Source organism: Pimephales promelas, chromosome 12, assembly GCF_988280905.1.
Source record: "Pimephales promelas chromosome 12, fPimPro1.hap1.1, whole genome shotgun sequence".
Lineage (NCBI taxonomy): Eukaryota > Metazoa > Chordata > Actinopteri > Cypriniformes > Leuciscidae > Pimephales > Pimephales promelas.
Window position 1 is genome coordinate 15,681,261 of NC_142780.1, and position 25,840 is coordinate 15,707,100.

At 36.4% G+C, this 25,840-nt stretch overlaps 2 protein-coding genes across 3 annotated transcripts in view; one reads left to right on the forward strand and one right to left on the reverse strand.

Annotated features, from left to right (window-relative positions):
- The first annotated feature begins 1,027 nt into the window (after nt 1-1,027).
- abcb5 (ATP binding cassette subfamily B member 5) lies at nt 1,028-21,987 on the forward strand. 2 transcript variants are annotated; one of them, XM_089117555.1, is made up of 29 exons: nt 1,028-1,090; nt 2,399-2,474; nt 2,747-2,858; nt 5,001-5,064; nt 5,187-5,334; nt 5,559-5,664; nt 5,802-5,993; nt 6,113-6,284; nt 7,972-8,096; nt 8,234-8,411; nt 8,503-8,616; nt 8,706-8,816; nt 10,113-10,238; nt 10,387-10,590; nt 11,353-11,523; nt 12,175-12,336; nt 13,409-13,630; nt 13,717-13,866; nt 14,072-14,176; nt 15,345-15,422; nt 15,552-15,635; nt 16,710-16,913; nt 17,045-17,145; nt 18,344-18,484; nt 18,568-18,724; nt 18,826-19,023; nt 19,101-19,307; nt 20,511-20,657; nt 20,989-21,987. In XM_089117555.1, the coding sequence occupies exons 2-29, from the start codon at nt 2,423-2,425 to the stop codon at nt 21,187-21,189; spliced, it is 4,032 nt and encodes a 1,343-aa protein (XP_088973681.1). In that variant the 5' UTR covers nt 1,028-1,090; nt 2,399-2,422; the 3' UTR covers nt 21,190-21,987. The 2 variants fall into 2 exon arrangements, with proteins under 2 accessions (XP_088973681.1, XP_039550411.2); XM_039694477.2 differs by lacking the exon at nt 1,028-1,090 and adding an exon at nt 1,401-1,532.
- A 735-nt stretch (nt 21,988-22,722) lies between these two features.
- The window catches only part of sp8b (sp8 transcription factor b), a 3,175-nt gene continuing 57 nt past the window's right edge, over nt 22,723-25,840 (reverse strand). Inside the window, exons 1-2 of the mRNA XM_039694478.2 lie at nt 25,791-25,840; nt 22,723-25,447 (exon numbers count right to left, since the gene is read on the reverse strand). The exon at nt 25,791-25,840 is cut by the window's right edge and continues 57 nt beyond it. Of these exons, the coding sequence (XP_039550412.2) occupies nt 24,101-25,447; nt 25,791-25,811 (1,368 nt within the window). The 5' untranslated portion in view covers nt 25,812-25,840 and the 3' untranslated portion in view covers nt 22,723-24,100. The remainder of the gene's footprint in view (nt 25,448-25,790) is intronic.

Genomic DNA, 25,840 nt, shown 5'->3' on the forward strand with positions numbered 1-25,840 from the left:
TGACCATAGACAGTAAAAGAAATGGACACAGCGACCCCATTGATTTCAATGGAGAAAATTGAAGCCTGTTAAAAAGCTGATAGCCATGCGTACTGTGCAGGCTCAAACTGAGCCTGTCACGTGAGCAAACTGTATGTCTTCTAGTGGCAGTGCCAAGTGAAATCTGAATGTTGTTGTGACTACTGAGGTCAGGCACACCTGGATTAATCGGTTTGTCCAATGAAGGCAGACAGGAAAAGGAGCTGAAGTTCAGCAAGTAGTGCAACTGTGCATAAAACCAATTTCCCTTTAAAAAAAAATGCAAACTAGCTACTACAGTATATGAATATTTGTACAGTCAGCCAGCTGAACAAGAATAACAGAAAGTTTTAGTTTACCAAGGGGTTCAAGTCGAACCAGCCTTTTATGATTATGAAATACAAACAGGTTAGATGAACTCTCCCCTCCTCTACCATTAGGCTTGTTTTGTGCAAAATCTGCGCAGAACCGATCACCGGTGATCATAATTATGTAAAAAAAAAAAAAAAAAAAACAAAAAAAAAAAAACGGAAAGCTCACGTGTCGGATTCTGCAGAACTCTTTACCGACTGCGCTAATCAAAAGCACGATGGGAAACGACATAGCTTAATGCTCATTGGTTTAAACAACCGCGATGTAGACTTGTTCTCTTTTAAAATGTTTGATTTTAAAACTCTGATATCATGTTTTATGTGTAGCTATAAATTATGTGTGGATGTTCCCAAACTCGCTGACAGTGCGATATATGTGATGTCATTTTTATTATTATTATTTTTAAATAAAAAAACACATGTCTGTATTAAAGAAAAAATGATTGATAAACACGTAGGCATATTTAAAATGGAATTAAATAAGTAGGCCTAGCCTTTGGGTGTCTTGTTCATTTTATTTATTATCATATAAAAGCAACAGAACTTAGGCTACATCGAGTTTATTAGCAACACCGTGCACGAGAGTGAATCCCGTGAATCCCGCGATATCAGTCTTTGATCTCACAGGTGTCTGATCCACCATCCAACTGTTGACTATTTCAGGCGAAGCAAGGAGCATCTCAAACAAGCCCTATCCTCTGGTAGGCCTATTAATTATCTTACAAATGTCTTGTCTATAGAGATTATAAAGAGCATATCAAATTTGGATAGGAAAAAGTAATTCGTTGAAAAAAATAACTCTTTTTATGACCTGATGAACACTGATGAACGCGCGCCATTGCAGAAATCATTGATGCCAACTGAGAAATAGCCAACAAAAAAACAAGTTTTTCTGCTCTCCCATCTTTAATCTTATGAGGAACAAGGTTCATACCTTTGTATCAGTTCTTATTTTTTCATATAACGTCATACAACCCAGATTTCTCCGCTATAAGGGCAAAAGTCAGTTTCCTTTGCACGCCCACATTTTGCGTCAGGACGAGGCGTGTCCAGGTAGCACAATGCGCTATAAAACATCATGTCAAAGGGAGTCTTACCTTCATATTGTATGTCCGCTCGGAGCATTTACGATTACCACATGGGGTAAGCAAAAAACATTTTTTATATAGCTTGTTAAATGCTTGCGTAGCGTTTAAAATGTTTTGCGTAGTGTAGGCTACTTAGTCTGTGCTTAATATTAATAGTAAATATTACAAACTATACAAATATATATATTTTCTATAAATATATAAATGCGAATAAGGGTGACAGTTAACGTTTTGAAATTAAAATGAATTTGTAGTTTTTTAAAATGCTAGCCTACTTATTTGATGCATTTCCGATCATACCATGTCATACTGCACTTCCGTTTATGGTTAGGTAATAGAGGCGGGATGAATGATAATGTATTTACACCGACATGCGAGATAATACCAGTAAAGAAAAAGTTGTATTATAGGTCCTGTAGCCTGTTTATAAGAATATATGAGTGAAATAAAATGTTATTTGCACCATTACAATTTTTTCATTTTCTCTCTGCATTGAATAAAATACATTATTACATTTTTTAAAATAGGTTCTTCAGTTTGTTTGTTTGCTAAATATATGCTCCTTGTGTTGCCCTTTATGCCAAAAAAAAGTTCTGAAATGTCTGTAATGTAAATTACAATATTTAACTAAACAAAATTAATTAATAAAAACTAAATCTATAAAATGATCCCATGGGAATCCACCTGACTGAACCATTTTAGGTTCTATATAATCTTTTCTTCTCAAAGTGTGGAAAATTAAAAACTTTTAGGTTCTTCAGATGAGGTTTTGAGGTTCTTAAAGCACCAATACAATGATTGTTTTCTAAAAAAAAAAAAAAACTAAAAAAAAAAACAGGATTAAACCCCCTTGATTGTAATTGTAAACTTTATTTTTCAAATGTGTGCCTTCTTATGATCCTGACTGTTCTCTCTATCTAGCAACACAAACACTGTCCTATCACAATGAAAGAAGACCCAAACGGACAATCGACAGACCCTCCACCTTACCTGCATGGTGTGTTCTCTGTATTCACTTCACATTTTATATTTACATGAATTCATTTGGCAAACACTTTTTTTCCAAACTGACTTACAATTGTGAAAACCTCACTTGTTGTAAGAGCCAACTATATTTGTAGTAAGCAATGGCAGTACTAATGTTATATCTACATAGATAGTCTAATTTGTAAAGTGCTGAATCATTTAGAATGAATAATTTAGATTTTGCAGACACCTTAGACTTGCCCTGCCTGTTCCGTGAGTAAACATAAACCCCCTTTCCTGCAGAGGCGATACCTGAGGGCTTCGTCAACCTAGCTTACACCCAGGATGAGAAACCTCAGGAAGACTCGCCAAAGGAGGAGTCCTCTGCCAAATCAAAGGGCAAAGGCCTGTTCAGGTAGGAACAGAATGTTATTTAATTATTTAAAAAGTAGATTGTTAAAAAGTAGATTAATTGATAAACGATTAATTGATTTCAGAACTTAACCAGATCCTGGGGCAAAAATTCCACAGAAAGTGTCATTTAAGAAACATTCTTAAAAGAATAGTTCACCCAAAAATGAAAATTACCGCATGATTTACTCACCCAAGTCAATGACTTCTTCTTTCAGACGAATACAATCAGAGTTATATTAACAAAATGTCCTGGCTCTATAATGGCGTGAATGGCTAAAAAGTGCATCCTTCCTTGATAAAAGTGCTCCACACAGCTCCGAGGTGTTAATAAAGGCCTACTGAAGCGTAGCGATGCGTTAGCGATGTGCGGTAGCGGTAGCGATTTGCAAGAAAAATATTAAAACTTTATAAAGTAAAATACATTTTGCAATGTTCAATGTTTAGAACAAAAGCATTGCTTGGCCTTTATTAAGAGCCGTGTGGAGCACTGCATGGATAGATGCACTTTTATGGATTTCAAAACAAAAACAGCCATTCACTCTCATTATAAAGCTTGGAAAAGCCAGCATATTTTTTTTTAACAGAACTCCGATTGTATTCGTCTGAAAAAAGAATTTATGTATTCATTTTTATTTGTTTTTTTTTTTTGTTTTGTTTTTGAGAGTTTATTGTCATATGCATGTTACACAAAAGAAAAGCTTACTTTGCATCAATTAAAACACTGTAAAAAATATTTTCATGATTTGTAATCACAACATTGTTTCTTTTGTCAAATCAACTTAGATTAAATCAACTAATCAAATGTATGTAGTTCAGATAACATAATATTTTGAGTTTCTGGTGATTAAATTAATCTCCTTTATTAGATTAACTCAATTTTTCCATTTCAATGAACTTAAAATTTTAAGGCAACCAGGTTACTTATTTGTTTAAGTCAAACCAACAATATATATATTTTTTACAGTGAGGAAACCTGACCTATACAATGACAAAATGTATAATAAAAAGTCAAATATATATAGGCTATAGATCAGATGCAGCATGAATGATTACACTGTCTATACATGTCCTTGTTGAAGATTTGTACTGTAAAAGAGTATCATTGTGTCGTCCTTCACTTTCCATAAAAACTATATTTAGCCTGAGGACACCGCCTAGGATAAAAACTATCCCCTTTGATACCCTCTACTGGATGACAGAAGCATAAAGAGACCATACATGGGCACAGTTACTAATTCTTCAATAGTTGGAGGAGGAGCACCAGTGATTATCTCTGCACTCCTTATAAGTCTTTGCAATGATGTTTGGTCCTGTAATGCTGTTTCCATATGACACAGGCAAGCTTGTTAACTAGCTTTCAATAGTACACTTATAGAAGTTCGGATATTCACCAGTTTTCTTTGGAAGTGCTGTTGTGCCTTCTTGACCATTTTAGTGCTATTAAATGTCCTATAGTAATGGTAAAATAACAAAAAAGAAAAGAAAAAATCCTGCTAATTTCTCTGTTGGGGATATTCAAATGAATTAACCAATCATTAATACAATAAATCTACCAAACGTGGATGTTTTTCCACTAAGAAACGAACATTGTTATTATGTTTTGATTGATTCTGTGAATCTGCTTAGATGCAATCTGTATTGTGAAAAGCGCTATATAAATATACTTGACTTGACTTGACTCATTGTCGCCAGCCTACTTTTTTATGTCAGTATTTTCTGGAAAACGAAAGAAACCTCTGAATTAATACTTCTTAAATTAAAACTATTACATACTTCTAACAATCAGATAATGTTTTAATCATATATTTCGGCTGCTGTATACAATGACAAATTACAATTTTACATTTAAAAAAAACATAGAGATGATATCACATGATATTTGATCAAGTTTGCAAACCCATGGTCTGACATTTTATTTAAGGCCTACTATATTCAAAATATTCTATTCTATTCTGTTTAAGGTTTAGACTCAGAATTGATTGTATTGATAATTAATTACTCAATTCAGTGAAAGAATTTGGGTGACTGTGCCCCTCGATATGGCTTTATTAAGGTAAAAAAAAATGCCCAGAATGGAGAAAAAAGTGCTGTAAACCTAGAGGGCTTTTTCTCATTTGTAATATTTCTTGTTCTGTTTAAATAGCAAAAAGGAAAAAAAGCCCAAAACGAAGAAAGAGCCGGTGAAATCAGTTGGATTTTTTCAGCTGGTAAGAATGTGCATCTCTTTCATATTACATAATTCATTTGTAGCTTAGGTAAGCTGTGATGTAACATGCGATGATAATCAGAAGTCATGCGTTTGACTCACATGTTTGTTGTTGGCTTGCAGTTTCGATATGCCACCTGCCCGGAGGTTCTGCTGATGCTGATTGGCCTGCTGTGTGCCGCTGCACATGGCGTTGCATTGCCTCTCATGTGCGTGGTGTTTGGACAAATGACTGACAGCTTTGTGATGAGTGGGCAGCCGCTTATGACAGGTAGCAAACACGCATCGTTTTGAAAGATAAGGAAATATCCATGTGAACAAATGACAAAAGTCCTTCTCAAATATCTGAAAGTGTGTCAGTAGGGACTGATTTGTGTTTCTAATGTAAACTTTACCCCTAGTATTACAGTTCAGCAATCATTTCATAAATATTTACTTGAATGAGGTTATCTGGAACTACTGGTTTCAAGAAATGTTTCTGCTAAATGTTTGCAGGCAACTCCACTGGAAACTTCACCTTTACCTTTGCTGGAAACTTCACCTCTAACGTAACGTGTTTGGCAGGTTCACCTGAAATAGGCATTGAAGATAAAATGACAAGGTGAGGAGCCATCTGGTATCAGATTCATTGTCATTATAATTCACTGAAGTTTTTAATTACTATTAACATCAGTCTGTAAGATTGATTCACTTCTTCTTTGTTGATCTTTAACTTAAGCTGGTGGTTTGTTTACACAGATACGCTTATTACTTTGTTGGGATCGGGGCTGCGGTTCTGCTCCTGGGAACGTTCCAGGTAACGCTTTTCCTGCTAACTGCTGCAAAACAAACAAAGAGGATCCGGGAGAAGTACTTTCATGCCATCCTCCACCAGCAGATGTCATGGTTCGACATGCATCCGATCGGAGAGCTGAACATTAGACTTACAGAGTAAGTGAAGTGCAACCATGTTCTAGACTCTTGTTTCTGTCACCTGATTTGTTCTTGGGTTACATTTCAGGTGTTTCATTTAAAAATGTATGGATCTCCTTTTCCCCCTCCCAACGCAGTGATATAAACACAATCAACGATGGCCTTGGGGACAAGATCTGCGTGTTTGTCCAGTTCTTCTGCACATTTCTTACTGGTTTCATCATTGGTTTTATCTACGGTTGGAAGCTGACGCTGGTCATTCTTTCCGTCAGTCCCCTCTTAGCAGGATCGGCTGCTGTTTGGTCTAAAGTATGTATAAAGCTCATTGTTTTATTTTTTTGGGGTTTAGATCAAACGGAATAAACGTACGTATGTAAATAGTAAATACCCTACACAATATATTGTATACAAACCTAATATTTTATGATATTTAATATACATATAGCCTGCGTGCATATGCGTGTGTGTGTGTGTGTGTGTGCGTGCGTGCGATAATAATTTGGTTTGGCTTCAGTACACAACATACTGCACTGTAGATGTTAGTACACAAAATTATGGTTTGGTACAGAAGAAAACGAAACATAAAACGGCCTTTTCTCCTTTTTTAAAACAGTGGTTTACTGAAGAGAATGTGTCTCGGTCTTTAAATACATTCAATTATAATTAAACATTTCTTAAGGATAAACAATATCTGCAAATTCTGTAAACTGTGGAGCCCTTTTACATTAGACTAAAGGTTACAATTAACAACAGAGCAACTATTGAATTCATTTGCTGTTTATTTTTAGATATAATGATCCACGCTCAAATAAAAAATTGTATGCACACACAAAAAAATTGCCCATAAAGCAGTTTTTGCATTAACTTCTCCATCTAATCATAAAATTATGTTACTTCTCCAATTCTTTGATGAAATGCGTAATCATTTATTTTTACACAGTGACTGTCATAACTTGTTTTCATGACAGACAAATAAGACAAATATTTAGGCTACTGTCACTTTTCATTATCGGTGCGCACCACAATTGACAGAATGATTATGTGGTCAAAATTCCTGTCTTTTTACACTATAGTAAATATATTTCAAAATTGACACAAATCACAACCCATTGCATTATGCACGTGACCTGCCGGCTGATGATGGATTTATTACATCAAGAAAATACAACACACTGCGCTTGAGTAAATCTATTAGCTTTATTTAATAATATTACCAGTTGCATATTATCTAAAAAATAAGACTATAAATTATATTATTTTTTAAGTTTGACTGCATTCATGTCAATTTCTGAATCTTTACTTTTTGATTTATGAATTATAAAAGACTGATGTGGAAAATACATTATGTTTGACTTTTTATACGTTTTATTATCATTTAACAATTTCTTTTTTTTTGTTCGTTTTTATTAGATGTAATTATTTTTATCTCCATTTTTTAAGGTCATGTGGGCCTCTTCATCTATTGTAGCCTACAGTGTATGATATTGGTGGTGGGGGCTACATCAATATTTTTTTCAGGGGACATTAAATAAGGCAATAGATAATTAATAATTAGGGTAAAATATAGCTTTATTATGAGAAATTCTCCTCTCCAGTTGCTTTCTCTGTGTGTGTGGAACACTGAATGACTAACCTAACCTGTAATGCTACTTGGCGTATTGTTTACGAGCTGTTTTGTTCATGTCTTTCCGCGTCTGAAACACTGATTGAGCGATTACATGAGATATGATCAGTAAGGTAATAGCCTACAACATAATTTCACATGCTATTTTGATTGCGTTCACTCACGTGAATATTTGTGTAGGCTATAATATTTTATTTCAATTGTTCATATTTTATTAATAAAACTACAAATGTAGGCCTTTATTGGTTACTCTAAGTTAAAGGGATAGTTCACCCTCAAAATGAAACTTACATTTTAAGTTGTAGCCTGGGCCCACAACAACAATAATGTCTTATTTTTCTGTCATATCTTACCGAATCTGTTTTCCTACAGATTCTTGCCACCTTGACCGGTAAGGAGCTTTCAGCGTATGCGAAAGCAGGAGCTGTAGCTGAAGAGATTCTGGTCGCTATCAGGACTGTTGTGGCATTTAATGGACAGAAGAAAGCAGTGGAAAAGTGAGCACATTCTGTACCTTTCACTCATCAAATGTGAGATATCTGGGTCTTCTAAATGTGAAGAATGCGACAACTGTTTTGAGTGTGTCCATAAAGAGTGACAGTTTAGCTGTGATAAACTATTTTCTGTATTTTAGGTATGAGAAGAACTTGGTGGAAGCAAAGAACTTTGGGGTAAAGAAAGCTATAACCACTAATGTGGCCATGGGCTTTACACAGTTTGTTATATTTGGCACCTATGCACTGGCATTTTGGTATGGAACAAAACTGTCTGTGGACGAACCAGATAATTACACCATCGGAAGGGTCATCACTGTACGTTTTTCAAGACTTTATCTGTTTCTGAATTAAGATACAGCAGCAGACATTTCTCAATAACCACTGACTTTGTCACTTTTGTCCTCAGGTTTTCTTCTCTGTGATGATTGGCTCATTCTCTTTAGGTCAGGGAGCTCCAAACTTGGAGAGCATTGCTAAGGCCCGGGGTGCGGCCTATGAGGTCTACCAAACAATTGACATGGTAAACTTTCAGTCTGTGTTCGTTCTTCATTATAAAGTTATGTTTTATTATATGTATGCCCATGTTGTTTTTCTGGACGACTGTTGCAGCCTCGTCCCATTGACAGCAGTTCAAAAGAAGGTCACAAATTGGACCATGTGAAAGGAGATATTGAATTCAAGAACATCAACTTCAGCTATCCCTCCAGAAAAGATGTGAAGGTACAGCAACATATTTTCCCAGCTGTTAGGAATTGCATCATTCATACTGTAGCTACATCTGTTGAAATTATTAGGGATGCAATGGTGTTATTATTTTATTTTTGGATTCATTTGAATGAGTGATTTTTACAGTTATGTTATGGCTTTATTAAAACTAGATACTATTTCCGTCTACTGTTAAAACTCAAAATTCATCATTTAAATAATAAAAGATAAGTAGGAAATTGGATATTCGTTTTGAGATTTGCTAAAGATTGCCTTTAAAATGTTAATAAATTACTTATTTTAATAATGTTGGTAACATTGTAGTTTTGGGTCCAATGGGCTCTATGCACGGCGGTATTTCCGGTAAAGGATTAAGGATGCTCGATAACTTCCGCCAATCGTAGAGTCCAATGCAATACCGAGAATTTATATTGAATTTTATACCCTCGTTGTGTTTATGCTTCTTTTTAAAATTATATTAAATAAACATAACTATATATAAAATTACATCTAAACGTATGTACGTTTCGTTTCAAAGACGGGAGGACAGTAAATCTTGAAGACTCTGCCATAATCCCGTTTTCCTCGGTTCTCCTCTGCCTAAATCTCCACAACCGGAAATGGACGAGCATCCTTGCGTCAAATGCGGAATTTATGCATGCATATAGCCCATTCTCACAATTAACTATTTGCTTATTAGCATGTATATTACTAGGATATTAGCTGTCTATTAGTACTTATAAAGCACATATTAATGCCTTACTCTGCATGACCGTATTCTGCATCCAATAATTCTACCCACAACCTAAACTTAACAACTACCAAATTATTAATAAGCAGTAATTAGGTGTTAATTGAGGAAAAAGTCATAGTTAATAGGTACTTAATAGTAATAATTAGACAATAAACTAAAGTGTGGCCATCCTTTTTCTGTCGACCAAAAAAATAATCCTGTAATAAAACAGTAAACTATTGGCAGATGTTGTTGCCAGCATCATACCGTAACTATACGGTGTGTTACTGTTTTTGTGTTAGAGAATATAGCTGTTAAATTAAAGTTTTATACTGTATCTGACAATACAGTATTTAGCTGATAATTTCAAAAACAGTAACACACTGTATTTTTACAGTTTGATGCTGGCAACCACAGCTGCTAGTAGTTTACCGTTTTTTTTTGGTTTTTTTTACAGGATTATTTTTTTACAGTGATGTTTGTAAAATTGTCTACTGTATATCGATATGCTGATGATATATTGTCCAGCCATAGAAATGGTGACATACTGATGACTAATACAATGTGTCCCATTGCAGATTCTACAGGGAATGAATCTGAAAGTGCCTCATGGAAAGACCATTGCTTTGGTTGGAGCCAGTGGCTGTGGGAAAAGCACAACAATTCAGCTTCTGCAGCGTTTCTATGACCCGGATTCAGGAGAGGTAACACTTCTAATGAGCAATCATAAATCATTTCACCTCTCAGTAAAAGCTGCATTCCTCATCATACAAAATATGTTGTTATTCAGTTGACTGCCGATCTTTCAGGAATGAAGAACTGAGTAGTTTATGACATGTGTACTGTGTGCAGGTGACTCTGGATGGTCATAATATCCGATCTCTAAATGTGTGCTGGCTTAGGGAGAACATGGGTATCGTGAGTCAGGAGCCTGTTCTTTTCGGAACCACCATCGCAGAGAATATACGCTACGGCAGAGAAGACGCCACGGATGAGGAGATTGAACGAGCCATTAGAGAGGCCAATGCCTACGATTTCATTTCCAAACTACCAGATGTGAGTAGTGTCCAATTTTATTTTATTAAAAAGGTTTTGACTTGGTACTACCCCTAAAGTTATTGTACTGTATATTGCAGAACCAAAGATTGAATTATGATATCAATAAATTATAGTGTCTAAGTGTCTATTAGCAACATATTTGTTAACATAAAAAATGTATATGGATATTGTGCATAAACATTTCCCATATTTTTACAGTTAGATCATCTAATGCTCCCTTAAAGTTAATCTTAAATTAATAACACAATGATATATAATCTACAAATGTTCATTTGTCATACGGTACATTAGACAAAATAGACTTTTAATATTGCCCATTTATCAGTTGAACGTGATTTCCCCAAGTAGAACATGTTCCTGGATCAACATCTTTGTTGACCCTGGAACAACATTCCAAACAACCAATCAGATTTGAGGGACAGGTTTACCGTTTATGTGAATTATACAACCAGCGTTAGGTGCTTCTACATCAGTGCAATTCACCTGTAATTTCCCTCTGGTTTTAGAGATAACTTATGGGTAGGGTTAGGTTTAGAGGTAGAGATATGGTTAGGACTTTTCGGACAGGAACGTTGTTCCAGGACCAGACCTACAAAATGTGTTTATGTCTTACTTGGCAAAATTACAGTGACCGCTTAGGAATTAGGCCAGAATTTTTAATTGGTGGATCTCTATTTAGAAATTAGCATTTCATGTGTACTAGTTTTGTTTAGTCTGAAAAGGGGTTAAATGTTTTAAATGTTTTTTTCTCTGAGATAGAGGCTAAATACAATGGTTGGCGAGAGGGGGGCTCAACTGAGCGGGGGCCAAAAGCAGAGGATCGCTATTGCTCGAGCTCTCGTCAAAAACCCCAAAATCCTCCTGCTGGACGAAGCCACATCAGCCCTGGACACACAGAGCGAGTCCATCGTTCAGGCGGCTTTAGATAAGGTAATGCCAAACAGTTCTTTCTGTGACATGCAGGAAGGACATTTGCATGACTACTGGAAAATATATAGTTATAGTTGCAGCTTGCGAATACGAATATCTTTTATTACAGTTTTTGGTATGGTAACAAAGTTTGGCAACACTTTATTTTACAGTGTTCATGTTACATGATAACTGTAAATTATGCATAATTACATGCAACTAACCCTTAACCAAATCGTAATCCTATTTTAACGCTATAGTAAGTACATGCAGTTAATTTGAGCCCATTCTCACCTCAAGGCGTCATATACGCCGCTTTTGCCAAAGCGTAGACATCCAACGCACATGGCACGCTTTAGCGTCAAATGAGACGCAGAAATATATGGGGCAGAAGGCGCCTCCTTAGTGGTTTTACCCTACCCAATACCTAAATCTACCATAACCGAATTGTCTCATTTGACGATAAAGGGTGCCATGTGCGTTGGCAAAAGTGTCCTATATGATGCCTTGGGATGAGAATGCGTTGTTAATTAATATTACTCACTCAGCACTGATAAAAATTACACTGTAACAATGTCATTTTAAAATACTGTGTAACCCAAAGTTTTAACCAACAAAAATGCAACATTGCAGTAAACAAGCGATTCAATAATTGTGTGTGTTGTTTCTTAGGCCAGAGCAGGGCGCACTACCATTGTGATTGCACACCGCCTGTCAACTATTCGTTCAGCAGATATAATTGCAGGATTCAGTGACGGCAAAGTGGTGGAACAGGGCAGCCACAAAGAACTCATGGCCAAAAAAGGAGTCTACTATTCTCTCGTGATGCAACAGGTACGTGTCTGTTTCTCTACACGGGAACTATCTTATTGTTGGACAGGACAGAACTGACTTGTTGTTGCCTAAATCTGTTTTTTCAAACTTAATATTTTTTAGCAATATTCTTACTATTCTTATTGTTTTGGTTGCTAAACTAGAAACCATGAAATGAATCACCTTTATTGTGTTTTATCGACAGCCCGTATTTTTAACAGTAATGCCAGTAAGAAATAATGCACTTTTTTATTATTATTTATTATTACTTGAAAGGTTTATACATCTTATATTATTCTTATAGTTAGTAGAAATATTAATCATAGGCTATATTTATTAATTAATTATAATATCAAATGATATAAGATGTAACTATACCTTTCAGAAGTTTGAGGTCAGTCATGCTTTTTAAAGTCTCTTCTGCTCACCAAGGCTGCATTTGTTTGATCAAAAAGACAGTCAAAACAGGAATATTATGAAGTACTATGGCAGTTAAAAAAAGAATCTATTATAATATATTTCAACAATAATTTATCCCTGTGATGGCAAAGCTGGATTTTCAGCAGCCATTTGCCTTTTTCAGGATTCTCTGATGAATGTAAAGTTGAAAAACTGCAATAGTTTGAAATATAAATCTTTGGTAACATTATGAATGTCTTAACCTTCACTTTTGATCAATTTAATGCAACCTTTCTGAATACAAATCTTACGAAACATTTTTGCAGATCCCAAACTTTTAAATAAGATTGTGCATGTGTGTTTATTGTTTGTAGTGCCATGACAATAAAAATAAGTGTGTGTGTTGTTTGCAGTGCCATGACAATATAAAAGTGTGTGTATTGTTTGAAGTGCCTTGACAACATAAAAGAAGATTATAATGGAAACAATATTAGAATATCACACTTTACATGTAGCCTATGCTACACAGTATACACAAGTCTTCATACTGTATGTAAAAAAAAAGAAAAAAAAAAAAGAAAATAATTCTTCCTGAAAACTCTTTGAATCCTTGAAGGAAGTTCTCTCACAAGAGAGCATCATATTTGGGTTTTCTTTGGCATAATGTTTCTTTTCTATTCGTTTACATGTACAGACCTCAGACAAACCAAGTGAAGATCTTGATGCCAATGAAGATGATATTCAGGATGTTTCTTCTGAGGGAGACACGGGTGAGGAATTTTCTGACATAGAGACTCCCGAAGGAGGAGAGGAAATAAAAATGGAGAATGGGACCCTTAGAAGAAGCTTAAGACGTGGCAGTGAGAGAAGGTCCTCGAGAAAGAAGAAGAGCAAGAAATCCAAAAAAGAAAAGAAGGTACATACTGCACAATCTCCACTGCTTTGACGCTATTTGGAGTTCATAAATGGAGTAATTGGATGATGTTAAAAATTGTCTTGTAGGAAACGGAAAATGTTCCAGAAATCCCTTTCACTCAAATTCTGGCTCTGAACAAACCGGAATGGCCTTACCTGCTGGTGGGCATTCTGGCCAGCCTTGTGGGTGGAGCTGTTTACCCCTGTGTGGCCATTCTGTTTGCCAAAATTATTGGTGTGAGTGTCCTTTGTCTTTATTCATACATCTGAATAAAAATCTCTTTTGTGTACAGTTTTGCTTTGTGCTCATCTCCCCATGATTGTTTTAAAATTATTGATATGAAAATTTTGGATTGTACTTTATATTAGTCCCATAAGCACATTGCATTTATAATTATTTAACCAGGATGTTCAATTCTAATAGGACCTTGTCTGTTTTTAGGTGTTTGCAGAGGTCGACCCTGACATAAAGCGACAGAAGACCATGATGTTCTCGCTCTTATTTCTGCTAACTGGAGCAGTGGCCTTTATCACTTATTTCTTCCAGGTGAGAGTTTGTTTGGTTATTAGTGGTGTTCGCTAGCATTTCAATTGCTTGATACTTGGATATCCTTCATGTTAGTATTTACCAACCAGAATACCTAACAACCACCTAACCATGATGAAGACAACTTTTGCACAGGCACAACATTTAAAGGTACAATATGCAAGATTGTTTCGCCACCAGGGGTCGCTAACCTCTTGCAATAACAAAGGCGTATATTGATGGCGTATATTCTCGAATATATTCTTCTCGCATCTCGAAAGATGTTGATCTTCATTTTTAGTTTTCTTTTTGTCTCAAAGTCTGCTTGCCATGGTCCATAATTTTTTAACAAAACCCTGCTAGGGACGCTCACTACTATTGCAGTACGAGGTCAAACCTGGTGGAAACTGGGGGTAGCGCGGATATGACGTCATTGACTGGCAACTCCTCACCCCTGCTGACACGTCCTGTTTCCTTGGTTAAAAATCGCAATTTTCTCACGATTTACAAATAGTTGGAAACATTTGGGATATTTTAAGTAATCAACTAAACAAAATATATAACATTGGCCTATAAAATCCTGCATATTGTACCTTTAAATCTAGTGTGGATATGGATTCAGAAAAAATTGTACAATATTTTCGAAAGAAGTCTCTTATGCTCATCAAGGCTAAATTTTTTGGATCTAAAATAGTTAAACAGTGGAGACACACACAGAGAGAGAGAGAGAGAGAGAGAGAGAGAGAGAGAGAGAGAGAGAGAGAGAGAGAGAGAGTAGTTGTAGTCTGTGACAGAAAGCAGTCTTTGATAATGTCTATATACATGCAAATGTAGTGTAGAATAAAAGCAAATTATTGTACTTTAAAACACTGTTCTCATAATGATACTTTTTAATAAATGCACATATACTATATTTATATGTTTATATAAGAGTTCAGATGTAAAAGCGTCTAAGTGCCATTTGAAATTTTCTTCTAGAATTGCACTTAAATGGCAATGAAGATTACCTATTAATTGTCATTTAAGTGAAATAACTGAACTTAAATAAATAAAATAAAAGTAAATAAATAAAAAATTATCATTCTAAAAGAAAATTTCAAATGGCTTTTGCATCTGAACTCTTCATATTGGATTGCACTGCTGTATGCATTGCTGTAAGCTTCACATCTGTTGCTCTTTCCTCTTCTAGGGCTTCATGTTTGGTAAATCTGGGGAGCTTCTAACCATGAGGTTGAGAAGGCAGGCTTTCAAAGCCATGATCAGACAGGTATGACACATTTCCTGCATCCATCACTCATTACTATAAAGTAGTAATGCAGTTGAGAGCTAATCTGGCATGAACAAATGGCTATTGAAATGATGGGTGCTTCATCCTCAAGCCTGTTTCTCTTAACAGGAGATTGCCTGGTTTGATGACAACAACAATGCAGTGGGAGTCCTGACCACTAAATTAGCCACAGATGCGTCTCTGGTTAAAGGGGTGAGTGGAACACAGTGATTTGCCATCAGAACCAGTAATTAAGCTTTCACTGGATGCAGCCTGTGTTTTTGGCTCTGGTTCATTACATCCATCTCTTTAAACCGTTATAGGCCTGGCTGAATCTGTTTCTCAGTCGTATTTATGTGAGAGCTAATCCATTTGGCTACAGCTTCTGGTATTAATAGTGCAACTTTATTTGAATTCACAGGTACACTGCCATTCTAACGTTTACGATTCTGAATATAGGATTAGGATATATATATATATATATATATATATAAAGTTTTACCAAGGCTACATTTATTTGATAAAAAAAACAGTAAAAACAGTTCTGTTGAAATATAATTTATTCCTGTGATGGCAAAGCTGAATTTTCAGCATCATTACTCCAGTCTTCAGTGTCACGTGATCCTTAATAAATCATTCTAATGTGATGATTTGGTACTCAAGAAACATTTCTTTGGTTACACTTTATTTACTATAAGTATAACTATAGTAAGTTCCTGTAAGAGTATAAGAATGACAGTTAGTTGACATGTAGTTGCTTATAAGTTGCTCATAACTAGAGTATTTGTAGTTTAGGTTTTGGGTTAGTAGAAAATCCTAGGGCGTCATATAGTGACGCTTTTGACGATGCGTATAGATCCAACACACATGGCACCCTTTAGCTTCAAAATAACTACTTCCGTAATGGGTAGGGTTAGGGTTAGGCCACTAGGAGGCGCCTTCTGGCCCATATATATCTTCATCTCATTTTGACGCTAAAGGGTGCCATGTGCGTTTGATGTAAATGCATTGTCAAAAGCGTCAGTATATGATCTGAGAACGGGCTGTACGCTTTGGTATGAGAACGGGCTGTAGCTGCAAAGTAACATTGTCAGTAGAATGTCTAAAGTGGACCATCAGAATGAAGTGTTACCATTTCTTCTTCTTATAAATGTTGAAAACATATGTGCTGCTTTATATTTTTTTGTGGAAGCCAGATTACTTAATGAATAGAAAGAACATATGCTGTACAATAAGATGTTTAGTTGTGCAGTGTCTTATTTGTATCTCCCCTTTTCTCATTTCTAGGCAGCAGGATCCAGATTAGGACTAGCCACAAACACTATCTGTGCTCTTGGCATCGCCATCATTGTGGCGTTTATCCATAGCTGGCAGCTCACCTTGCTCATCCTTGCCTGTGTCCCCTTCCTCACGGGGGCAAATTTCATCCAGATGAGAGCCATGGCAGGACACACCACCAAAGACCAGAGTGCACTGGAGATGTCTGGCAAGGTACGGTACTCTGGTCATTGACCCCTTTTTTTTTGGTTTTGTTTGAGAACAGTGTGATTTAGTTTATTCTGTAAATGATTAAGTAAGATTAATTGGTTGCTGATGGTCTCATTTCCAACTCTTCTGCCCAGATATCCACAGAAACTGTTGAGAACTTCAAGACGGTCGTCGCATTAACCCGTGAAGATGTCTTCTTCCGAAAGTTTATTGACAGCCTGAACATGCCATATCGGTAAAATCATTTTTTAAGAGTAAAATACTAAAATCCTTTAATAAAGGCACCACAAGGAGGTGCTAGAGGGCCCATGGAGAATTTTTTACAAAAGATTAAATGTTTACAAGCAGTGTTGTTTTACCCTAATTTTATTAATATTTATAGTTAATATTATTAATTCTAAGTTCTCATGTTAATTTTAGTTATTTTTTTAATAGATTTAGTTTTAGTTAATGATAATAACTGGGATAATACACTCTAAAAAATGCTGGGTTGTTTCAACCCAAATTTGGGTCAGATATGGACAAACCCAAATGTTGGTTTAAAAATGTAATTAAAAAAATGTACAGTGAAAGTTGAAGTTGGGTTAAAATTTTAAATTACATTTCTAACCCAATATTTGGATTTGACCATGTTTTACCCAATTTTGGGTTAAAACAACCCAGCATTGTTTAGAGTATAGCAGGGTTAACTGAAAATGTTTAATTACATTTTTTTTTAATTTTTGAAAATATTTATACGAAAAGATACACATTTATATTTAATAAATATATTTAATAGTTTGCTTTGACTTCAGTATATCTGATTATCTTAATATTTAACTCATGCATTATAAATTAGTCTTTGTACATGAAAACAAATACACACACACACACACACACACACACACACACATATATATATATATATATATAACATAAAAATGACAAAAGCACAACACAATTACTGAGACAAAAACGAAAAATGGAAATTAAGTTGAAAATATGAAGATGAAAGTTATTTAAAAATGTTAATAAATACAATACTTGTATATAAATAATACTAAAATAATACTGCTCACAAGAGTGTCGTTATTATATTTGTGGGTCATACACTCTTAAAAAATGGGTTGTTTCAACCTAAATTTGGGTTAAATATAGACAAACCCAAATGTTGGATCAAAAATGTAATAAAAAAAATGTACAGTTGAAAGTGAAAGTTGAAGTTGAAATAAAATTTTTAACCCAACATTTTGGTTTGTCCATATTTGACCCAAATTTGGGTTGAAACAACCCAGTATTTTTGAGACTGTAGGCAAAAACATTGTTTTTTTAAATGATTCTTTCTTTTTTGACTAATTGTATGTGATTGTGATGGGAAACCTTTGAAAATCCCTGCCTTAACACACGCTCAGTTAACATCAAATCTGATTTTGTGATATTATGTGATTTTTCAGATCTAGCTTGTGTAAAGCACCCATCTACGGAGTCACATTTGCCCTGGCACAAGCCATTCCTTACCTGGTCAATGCTGCCATCTTCCGCTTTGGAGCCTGGCTTATTGCACGCTGTTACACAGAATATGAAAATGTTTTCCTGTAAGTACAGTTTGTAGGAAGGATTTATCAATGTTCTTTTTGAAAATCTCATATACCGTGCTGATGTGTCGGTTCCTCTCCAGGGTATTTTCTGTGATTGTCTTTGCTGCAATGAACATTGGCCAGTCCTCATCATTCGCTCCTGACTTTGCCAAAGCCAAAGCAGCAGCTGGGCGGATCTTAATGCTGCTAGAGAAGAAACCAGCCATTGATATCTATGATGAGTCTGGAGACCAACCAGTAAGTGGAAAATTCTTAGAAAATAAATAATATTATTTGTCCATTTAAAAAAAAAAAAAAAAAAAGAAAAATAATAATAATTTTCTTTGTCCTTTTTTCAGACAAATTTTTCAGGGCATGTTGAATTCCGAGAGGTGCAGTTCTCCTATCCAACCCGTCAGAATGTGAAAGTCCTACAGGGCCTGAATGTATCAGTGTTTCAGGGACAGACTCTGGCCCTGGTGGGCAGCAGTGGCTGTGGCAAGAGCACCACCATTCAGCTTCTAGAACGTTTCTACGACCCTGCGGCAGGCCAAGTGGTGAGTTCACCAGGTCTAAACCATTATTTTGGTTTATGTGATCAATTTATGCCTGATTGTTTTTGCTTGTTGCACAGTTTGTAGATGGGAATGACACCAAAAATGTGAACCTGGCATGGCTACGCAATCAGATGGGGCTGGTGTCTCAGGAGCCCATCCTGTTTGACTGCACCATTGCTGAGAACATTCAGTACGGAGACAACAGCCGTGACGTCACCCAGGAAGAGATCGAGGAAGCTGCCAAGAAGGCCAACATACATAGTTTTATCCTTGGCCTTCCAGAGGTATGCATAATGTCTTCATTAGTGTGTGTGTGTGTGTGTAGTAAAGGTACAAAATGCAGGATTTTTGCAGTAAAATATCCAAAAACCACTAGGACAATGTTATATATTTTGTTTAGTTGATTACTTACAATATCCCACATGTTTCCAACTATTTGTAAATCATGAGAAAATAGCGATTTTAACCAAGGAAATCTGGAATGTTATTCTCTAATGTTAATTCAGCGTGTAGTTCGGTTGAATGAAATGTCCTTATTCCTTTATATCCGCGGGACTCGCATTGCGTGTGGCGCTGGTATACGTCTAGCAATCGCGCCCTGCTTCAAACCACAGTCATGTTAAAAATATAAATGTATTCACTCATCCATAAAAGATCCATCAGCTTGACGACAAGATCCATAATTCCACTTAATGCAGAATATACATCATCAATATATGCCTTTGTTATTGTAAGAGGTTAGCGACCCCTGGTGGCGAAAAAATCTTGCATATTGGACCTTTAAACTTTACAAACAAATTATTTGATCAAAATGCATTCAAAACAGTCATATTGAGAAATGTCTTTACTTTTTTTAAAGAACTGTTTTATATTTGAATACATTTTAAAATGCAGTTTATTCCTGTTATGGTAAAGATGAATTTTCAGCATCATTACTCCAGTCTTCAGTTTCACACGATCCTTCAGAAATCATTCTAATGTGATGATTTGGTGCTCAAGAAACATTTACTATTATTTGTCAGTGGTGAAAACAGTTGTTCTGCTTAATTACAGGATTGTTTGGTGAATAAAATGTTCAAAAGAAGATCATTTATTCATAATATTATTATTAGAACATTATGAATGTGTTTACTGTCACTTTTGATGAATTCAATGCAATTTCTTTTTTTTAATGAACGGCAGTTTATATTGGTAACACTTTACATTGAAAAATACTTATTTTCGATATTGCAACATTTACTAATACATTATTAAAAATCAAAGGTTGCATTTTGGACCTAAACTTACATGAACTAACAATGAACAGTTGTATTTTGAACAATTATATAACAAGCAATGTTAGTTCATTTTAGTGAATGCATTAACTAAAGTTAAATATTGGGACCTTATTGTAAAGTGTTACTATTATATTATAATATATCGTATTATATTATGCTCCATCGATAAAAACTGTTTTCATCATCTATACATATGTAACATCCCTTCAGAAATACAACACTCGAGTTGGAGATAAAGGCGCTCAGCTGTCTGGAGGACAGAAGCAGAGGATAGCCATTGCTCGAGCTCTGGTCCGCAAGCCCAAAGTTCTGCTGCTGGACGAGGCCACATCAGCCCTCGACACAGAGAGCGAGAAGGTTTGTAACATGTCAAGGCTGTCGCAAAAATGTACGACTGTTCCCTTTTTGACTCTGTTAGGACAATATGGACTTCTGTCTTCAACCAACAGATGGCACTTTTGCTAGTTTGAACTTGTGACTCTGTTGCTTTTAGGGAATGGCTTAAAAATCTGATTTACACTACACACACACACACACACACACACCTGTGTTTTATTGTCTTATCACATTTAGAAAAGGAAACAAAAGAAGATCAAACCTATGCTTATGTGATCTACATAGTATATGTATGTGGACCAAAAAAAAAAAAACTTTTAAATGTTGACCTGCTTTCTTTCTTGCTATACAGATCGTGCAGAAGGCTCTTGATGACGCTCGGCTTGGCCGCACATGTATCGTCATTGCCCACCGCTTGACCACTATTCAGAACGCTGACATCATTGCGGTGGTTCAGAATGGCGTGGTGATTGAGCAGGGAACGCATGCCCAACTCATGACCAAACAAGGGGCTTACCATGCTCTGGTGAATGCACAAGTATCTTCTCACTAACTTCAACTCCCTTTGATTTAATCTAGGGTTTTTTATAATCTAAAATGAAAGGCACAGATAAATAATTAAATGGTGCAGTTAATCTTACATTTAAATTGACAGTTTATGTCACAAAAATGCTTCTGTTTTAGGATGTCGCATGAATTCATTTTAATAAGCTTACTATAAATATCTGCACAATATTATTTGAAAATCAGCACTTAATTATTAAACTCTGTGGCCAGGCATTAATAGGAGAAACAAAACAAAAAAATCTGTTTTTTTTTTTTTTTGCTTGCTTTTTGTTACTTTAAAAGTAACATACATTTTTTTGTTACAGCTCATTGGAAATATACTATTCTTATATAAAATGAGAAAGATGTTGTATATTTATTGATTTATTTTTTTCTCAAATATCGTTTGTATATTTTGTAACTCATATACATTTATTGTACATAAAACAATGCACAGTGAAACTCCCTTGACACCTTTTTCCCCAACAGGCAATTGCAACTGTTTTAACTAATGTTTTGAAGGTTGTATGAGTTTGTACAGTAGGCATAAACCCTTTGAATGTGAATATTGGTTTTCTGCACATTGCACAATTGTTTTTTTTATGACCTCATCAGCGCGTGGGGGCGCTCGTGCTCGTGGTTTGAGCCTCCAACATGTTGGACCTTTTTCCCCCCACACCGGCTAACTTTATTGTCTCTCGGACAGAAACGGCAACTTTATTGTTGTATTGTGTCTGATATGTAGCTACTGTTTATTGTTACGATGATTTTTTTTCGACGTTTTAATAAAAGGAATTATCGATAACCTGCTTCCTCGGATTTTTTTTTTTTTTAATAAAATAATTTATTTAAGGTAAATCCTATCCTATCGTACTATATAATACTAGCCTACTATGTTGTTCAATGTAAACTCTTGTCTGGGTCATCCTATTTTTTGTTTTATTTTATTTATTTTTTTACATTTTTATTTGTTCATTTTCATTTGTTCATACACAATTATGCGCTGATAATAGACTAGTTTATTTATCGAAAGACATTGGAAAAACACAAAAATCCTACTGAATGGCTATAGCCTACTAAATAACGCAATCATTTCTGTTATTTGATTCTGAGATTTATTAAAAAAAAAACTATAAGTAGTATATAAGTAGGCTATATATCGTCCGTGATGTAGACTATAGTTTAATAAAACAGCCTACACTGTAAAAAGTGATCAGTTGGCTTAACTTAAAAAAATAAATATGAGGAAACCCGTTGCTTTAAAACTATTTAGTAAATAAAAGTCATACATAAAAATGTAGGCTAATGTGGAACTGTCAAGTTCACATAGCCTGCCTTAATATTTTCAGTACTAATAAATGTAGCATTTACTTAATTTTAAGGCAACGGGTTTACAATTTTTAAGTAGCCTAAGTGTGTAATTTTACATGCCACAGACTTTAAGATTAAATTATAACAGAAACACAGGTTTACGTTTATTATATTCTGATTACACTTAAAATGTGTTGCCTACTTGGTAGAGCAAATAGCTAAACGTCAGTTCCCCAAGTTGCTTCATTTCGTGGGTTTCACAACAACTACAGGTTATAACATTTTAAAAGAATTTTATTTATTTTTTCAATTGGAAATGAAATGGCGTAACAGGTCCTGCACTTGATCACAGATTCATTTGTAGAAGTTGGACATTTCAGTAATAATATCAACGGCAAATCGTTCACTCTGGCTGAATCCATGTTGACTTTATTGAGTGGCTTAAATTAGAAAGCCAATTTCTCAAAAAAATGATGTGAAATAAACGCTCACCTTACATGTGCATGCTTACATAAATTAGAAAAAGTGATTTAACACTGAATTCGGAATTGAAAATCTTACAAATCATTTCAAAAGTGCGTCTAAGACAGACCTCCAAAAAAATCAAGTCCAACTCGTGGATAAATATGACGTTTTTCTTCACAAAAAAACACTCCCGTATACAGTTTTGGATATTTACTAGAGTCAATATATATGCAACTAAAAAATACTATTCAAAATTTGCGTCTTGAACAAACACATACCCAACTTTACACCAGTGTGGAATAACCTTCTAGTCTATTCTTTTTTATTTTCAATATGTACAGGTTTTTTGCAGCAACAGGAAATAAGTACAATTCATACAACTTAGGATTTGTAGTCTGTAGTTTCGACAAAGACCAATGTGCGATATAGACTATTTTCCCCCCGAATATTTAAAAAAAAAAATGAATTTGTAAATGACAGAGCTAAGTCTATACAACACTACGGCAATTTATCCTTACGCAATTGGATTTTAGTAGTGTTAATGAATAAAGTGCCACAGTTTGGTTTTGAGAAGAAAAAAAAAGTTAGCAATGACAGGCCACTTCACTGATGGGTAAAATACTTTTTTTCTGTTTCATAACAACAGTAGGCTAAGTAAAATAAGACTAGTATTCGACAAAACCCTCATCGGAATGCACAAATCAGATTATGTCCTTTTTAATATTCACCATTTTACCAAATTCATGTCGCGTAGTAGCTATCTGTGCAGACCAAAACAGGCTTACTTCATTGTAAATTACATTTTAATCGTAAATGAAATCACTTTACAACATCCAAGTGAAATGGCCACACGGTTATTTCTCACCAGGTGACACTTTATTATAACTTTTACTGTTAACCTTAATAGAAGCTATAGTTAATGTACATTCAACTAGCTAAAAAGGAATGAAACTTTGGTTTCTATCGTTTCATACATGATATTGATAATTGAATGTGCATTATCTATCCATCGTTAACAACTTGAATTGTTGGAAGTTTTTTATAAAGTGTTACCGACCGAACAGCACAACCTTTTGTGAACCGTCAAATAGCCTAAGTTTAGTCCATTCGAGAAAATTGTGTCACGTGCATTTTGAATGGGATTAATCGATGGAGTTCGCTCGGCCGTTCATGCCCGTGGTCGGGACAGACTCGGAAGTTTGCAACAGGTCAGGTGAGTGGCACGAGGGGCTACCGGGCACGCTGTGCTCGCTGTCGGTGTCACTCCCTCGTTTCCCTCCACTCGCCCCAGACCCTGACCCTGACGAACCTCCGGCACTGTGCGTTTTGACATGTTTACTGAGGTGGTCGCTCCGCATGAACCTCTTGTTACACACGGGACAAGCGAAGCGCTTCTCTCCGGTGTGCGTGCGTAAATGTCGCTGGAGCTCGTCGGAGCGCGTGAACCTCTTCCCACAAAACAACCAGTTACACACAAACGGCCTTTCTCCGGTGTGCCACCTCAAATGAGCCTTGAGGTGCGACGTTTTGCCGTACACTTTCCCACAACCGGGAATGTGACAGCTGTGTAACCCCTTTCTGCGGAGGCTCGCGCCAGCCGGACCCAGCCGCTCCGCCTCTTGACAGTTCGGGCAGTCGCACGTCGCTCTGCCCGAGTAGCGCCGCGCTGAGGACCGCGGAGATCCCGCCAGCGAGGCCGTCGGACCCCCTGTCAACATTGAGCCTCCCGCTCCACCCAGGGGAGAGGGGCTGGAGTCCGGGTACGAGGAGAGCACGGGTTTGAATCCGTCCATGAGATGCTGACCGGTGGTCAGGAGATGCGGGGACGCGCTGGTACTAAAGGCAGAGTGGCTTAAACTCGAGTAGTCTGAGTTGTATCCGCCCAGAGGAGAGTGTAAAGAAGTCTGCAGCCCACCGGAGTGAAGGGACGTCTGGAGCGCGGCCCCGTTCGGGTTCTGCACGTCAATCCAGCCGGCTCCCACGTCCCACCACGCGGATGCGCCCGTGGTGCCCACATCCCCCGTGGGTATGCCTGGGTGCGAGGACTTGAACCACGACTCGTAGGGATGCGCCACGCTCATTCTCGGGTAAATGCTTTGCAAACTGTCCACGGACGTGTGCACCTTGGAAATAAACATGGGCTGGTGGCTGGGATCTTGTGAGTTGTTGGAAACAGACGCCTGGAAAACGGAGTAGTCGTTTCCGAAGTGGGAGTTGGGTGAAGTACCAGAAGTCAAGGAAAAGGCACTGGATCCCGTGGAAGAGTTCGTGCCAAAAGAGTCGCTTAAACCACCGCCATTCCGAGTGAAAGAGGATAAACTGGATCCTAAACTACAGCTGCTGGCTGCCGCTCGTTTCCACGGGTGGAATCCTTTTCCGAACGAAGAGGAGTTATCCGAAATAGAGGAAGGAGAAGGGCTGGGGCTCCCGATTTTGTTACACGTCGCAGCCAACATGGCTAAAGGAGTCGACCCCAATCTCGGCTCCTCCTGGAACAAAACGAATTAGAAGGTAAGCAAAGATGGTAGCTATGTTTGGGAACTTACAGTTATCCAACAGCCTTAGCATACCTGAATGGTGGCAGGAAAGAAATGTCTAGCTACTGAAATACAAGCAGTCGCATGAGCATAAAACAAAAGCGAAACACAGCATATAAATAGCAATAAATGTTATACATACAATGTCGTAGTTGAGAAATGGAACTCCTGCTCGTTTCTCTCGCTTAAAACATAATCAAGTGACTCTCTCCCTGGCTGACCCAAGAAATTTTAATCCCCACGGCAGGACAATAAAGGAAACTAATTAAACCAGCACGAAACTCCTTAGACTCACCCCTAGAAGTGAAGTTGCCATCACAAAAGTGCCCTCCTCAGAGGATCTTT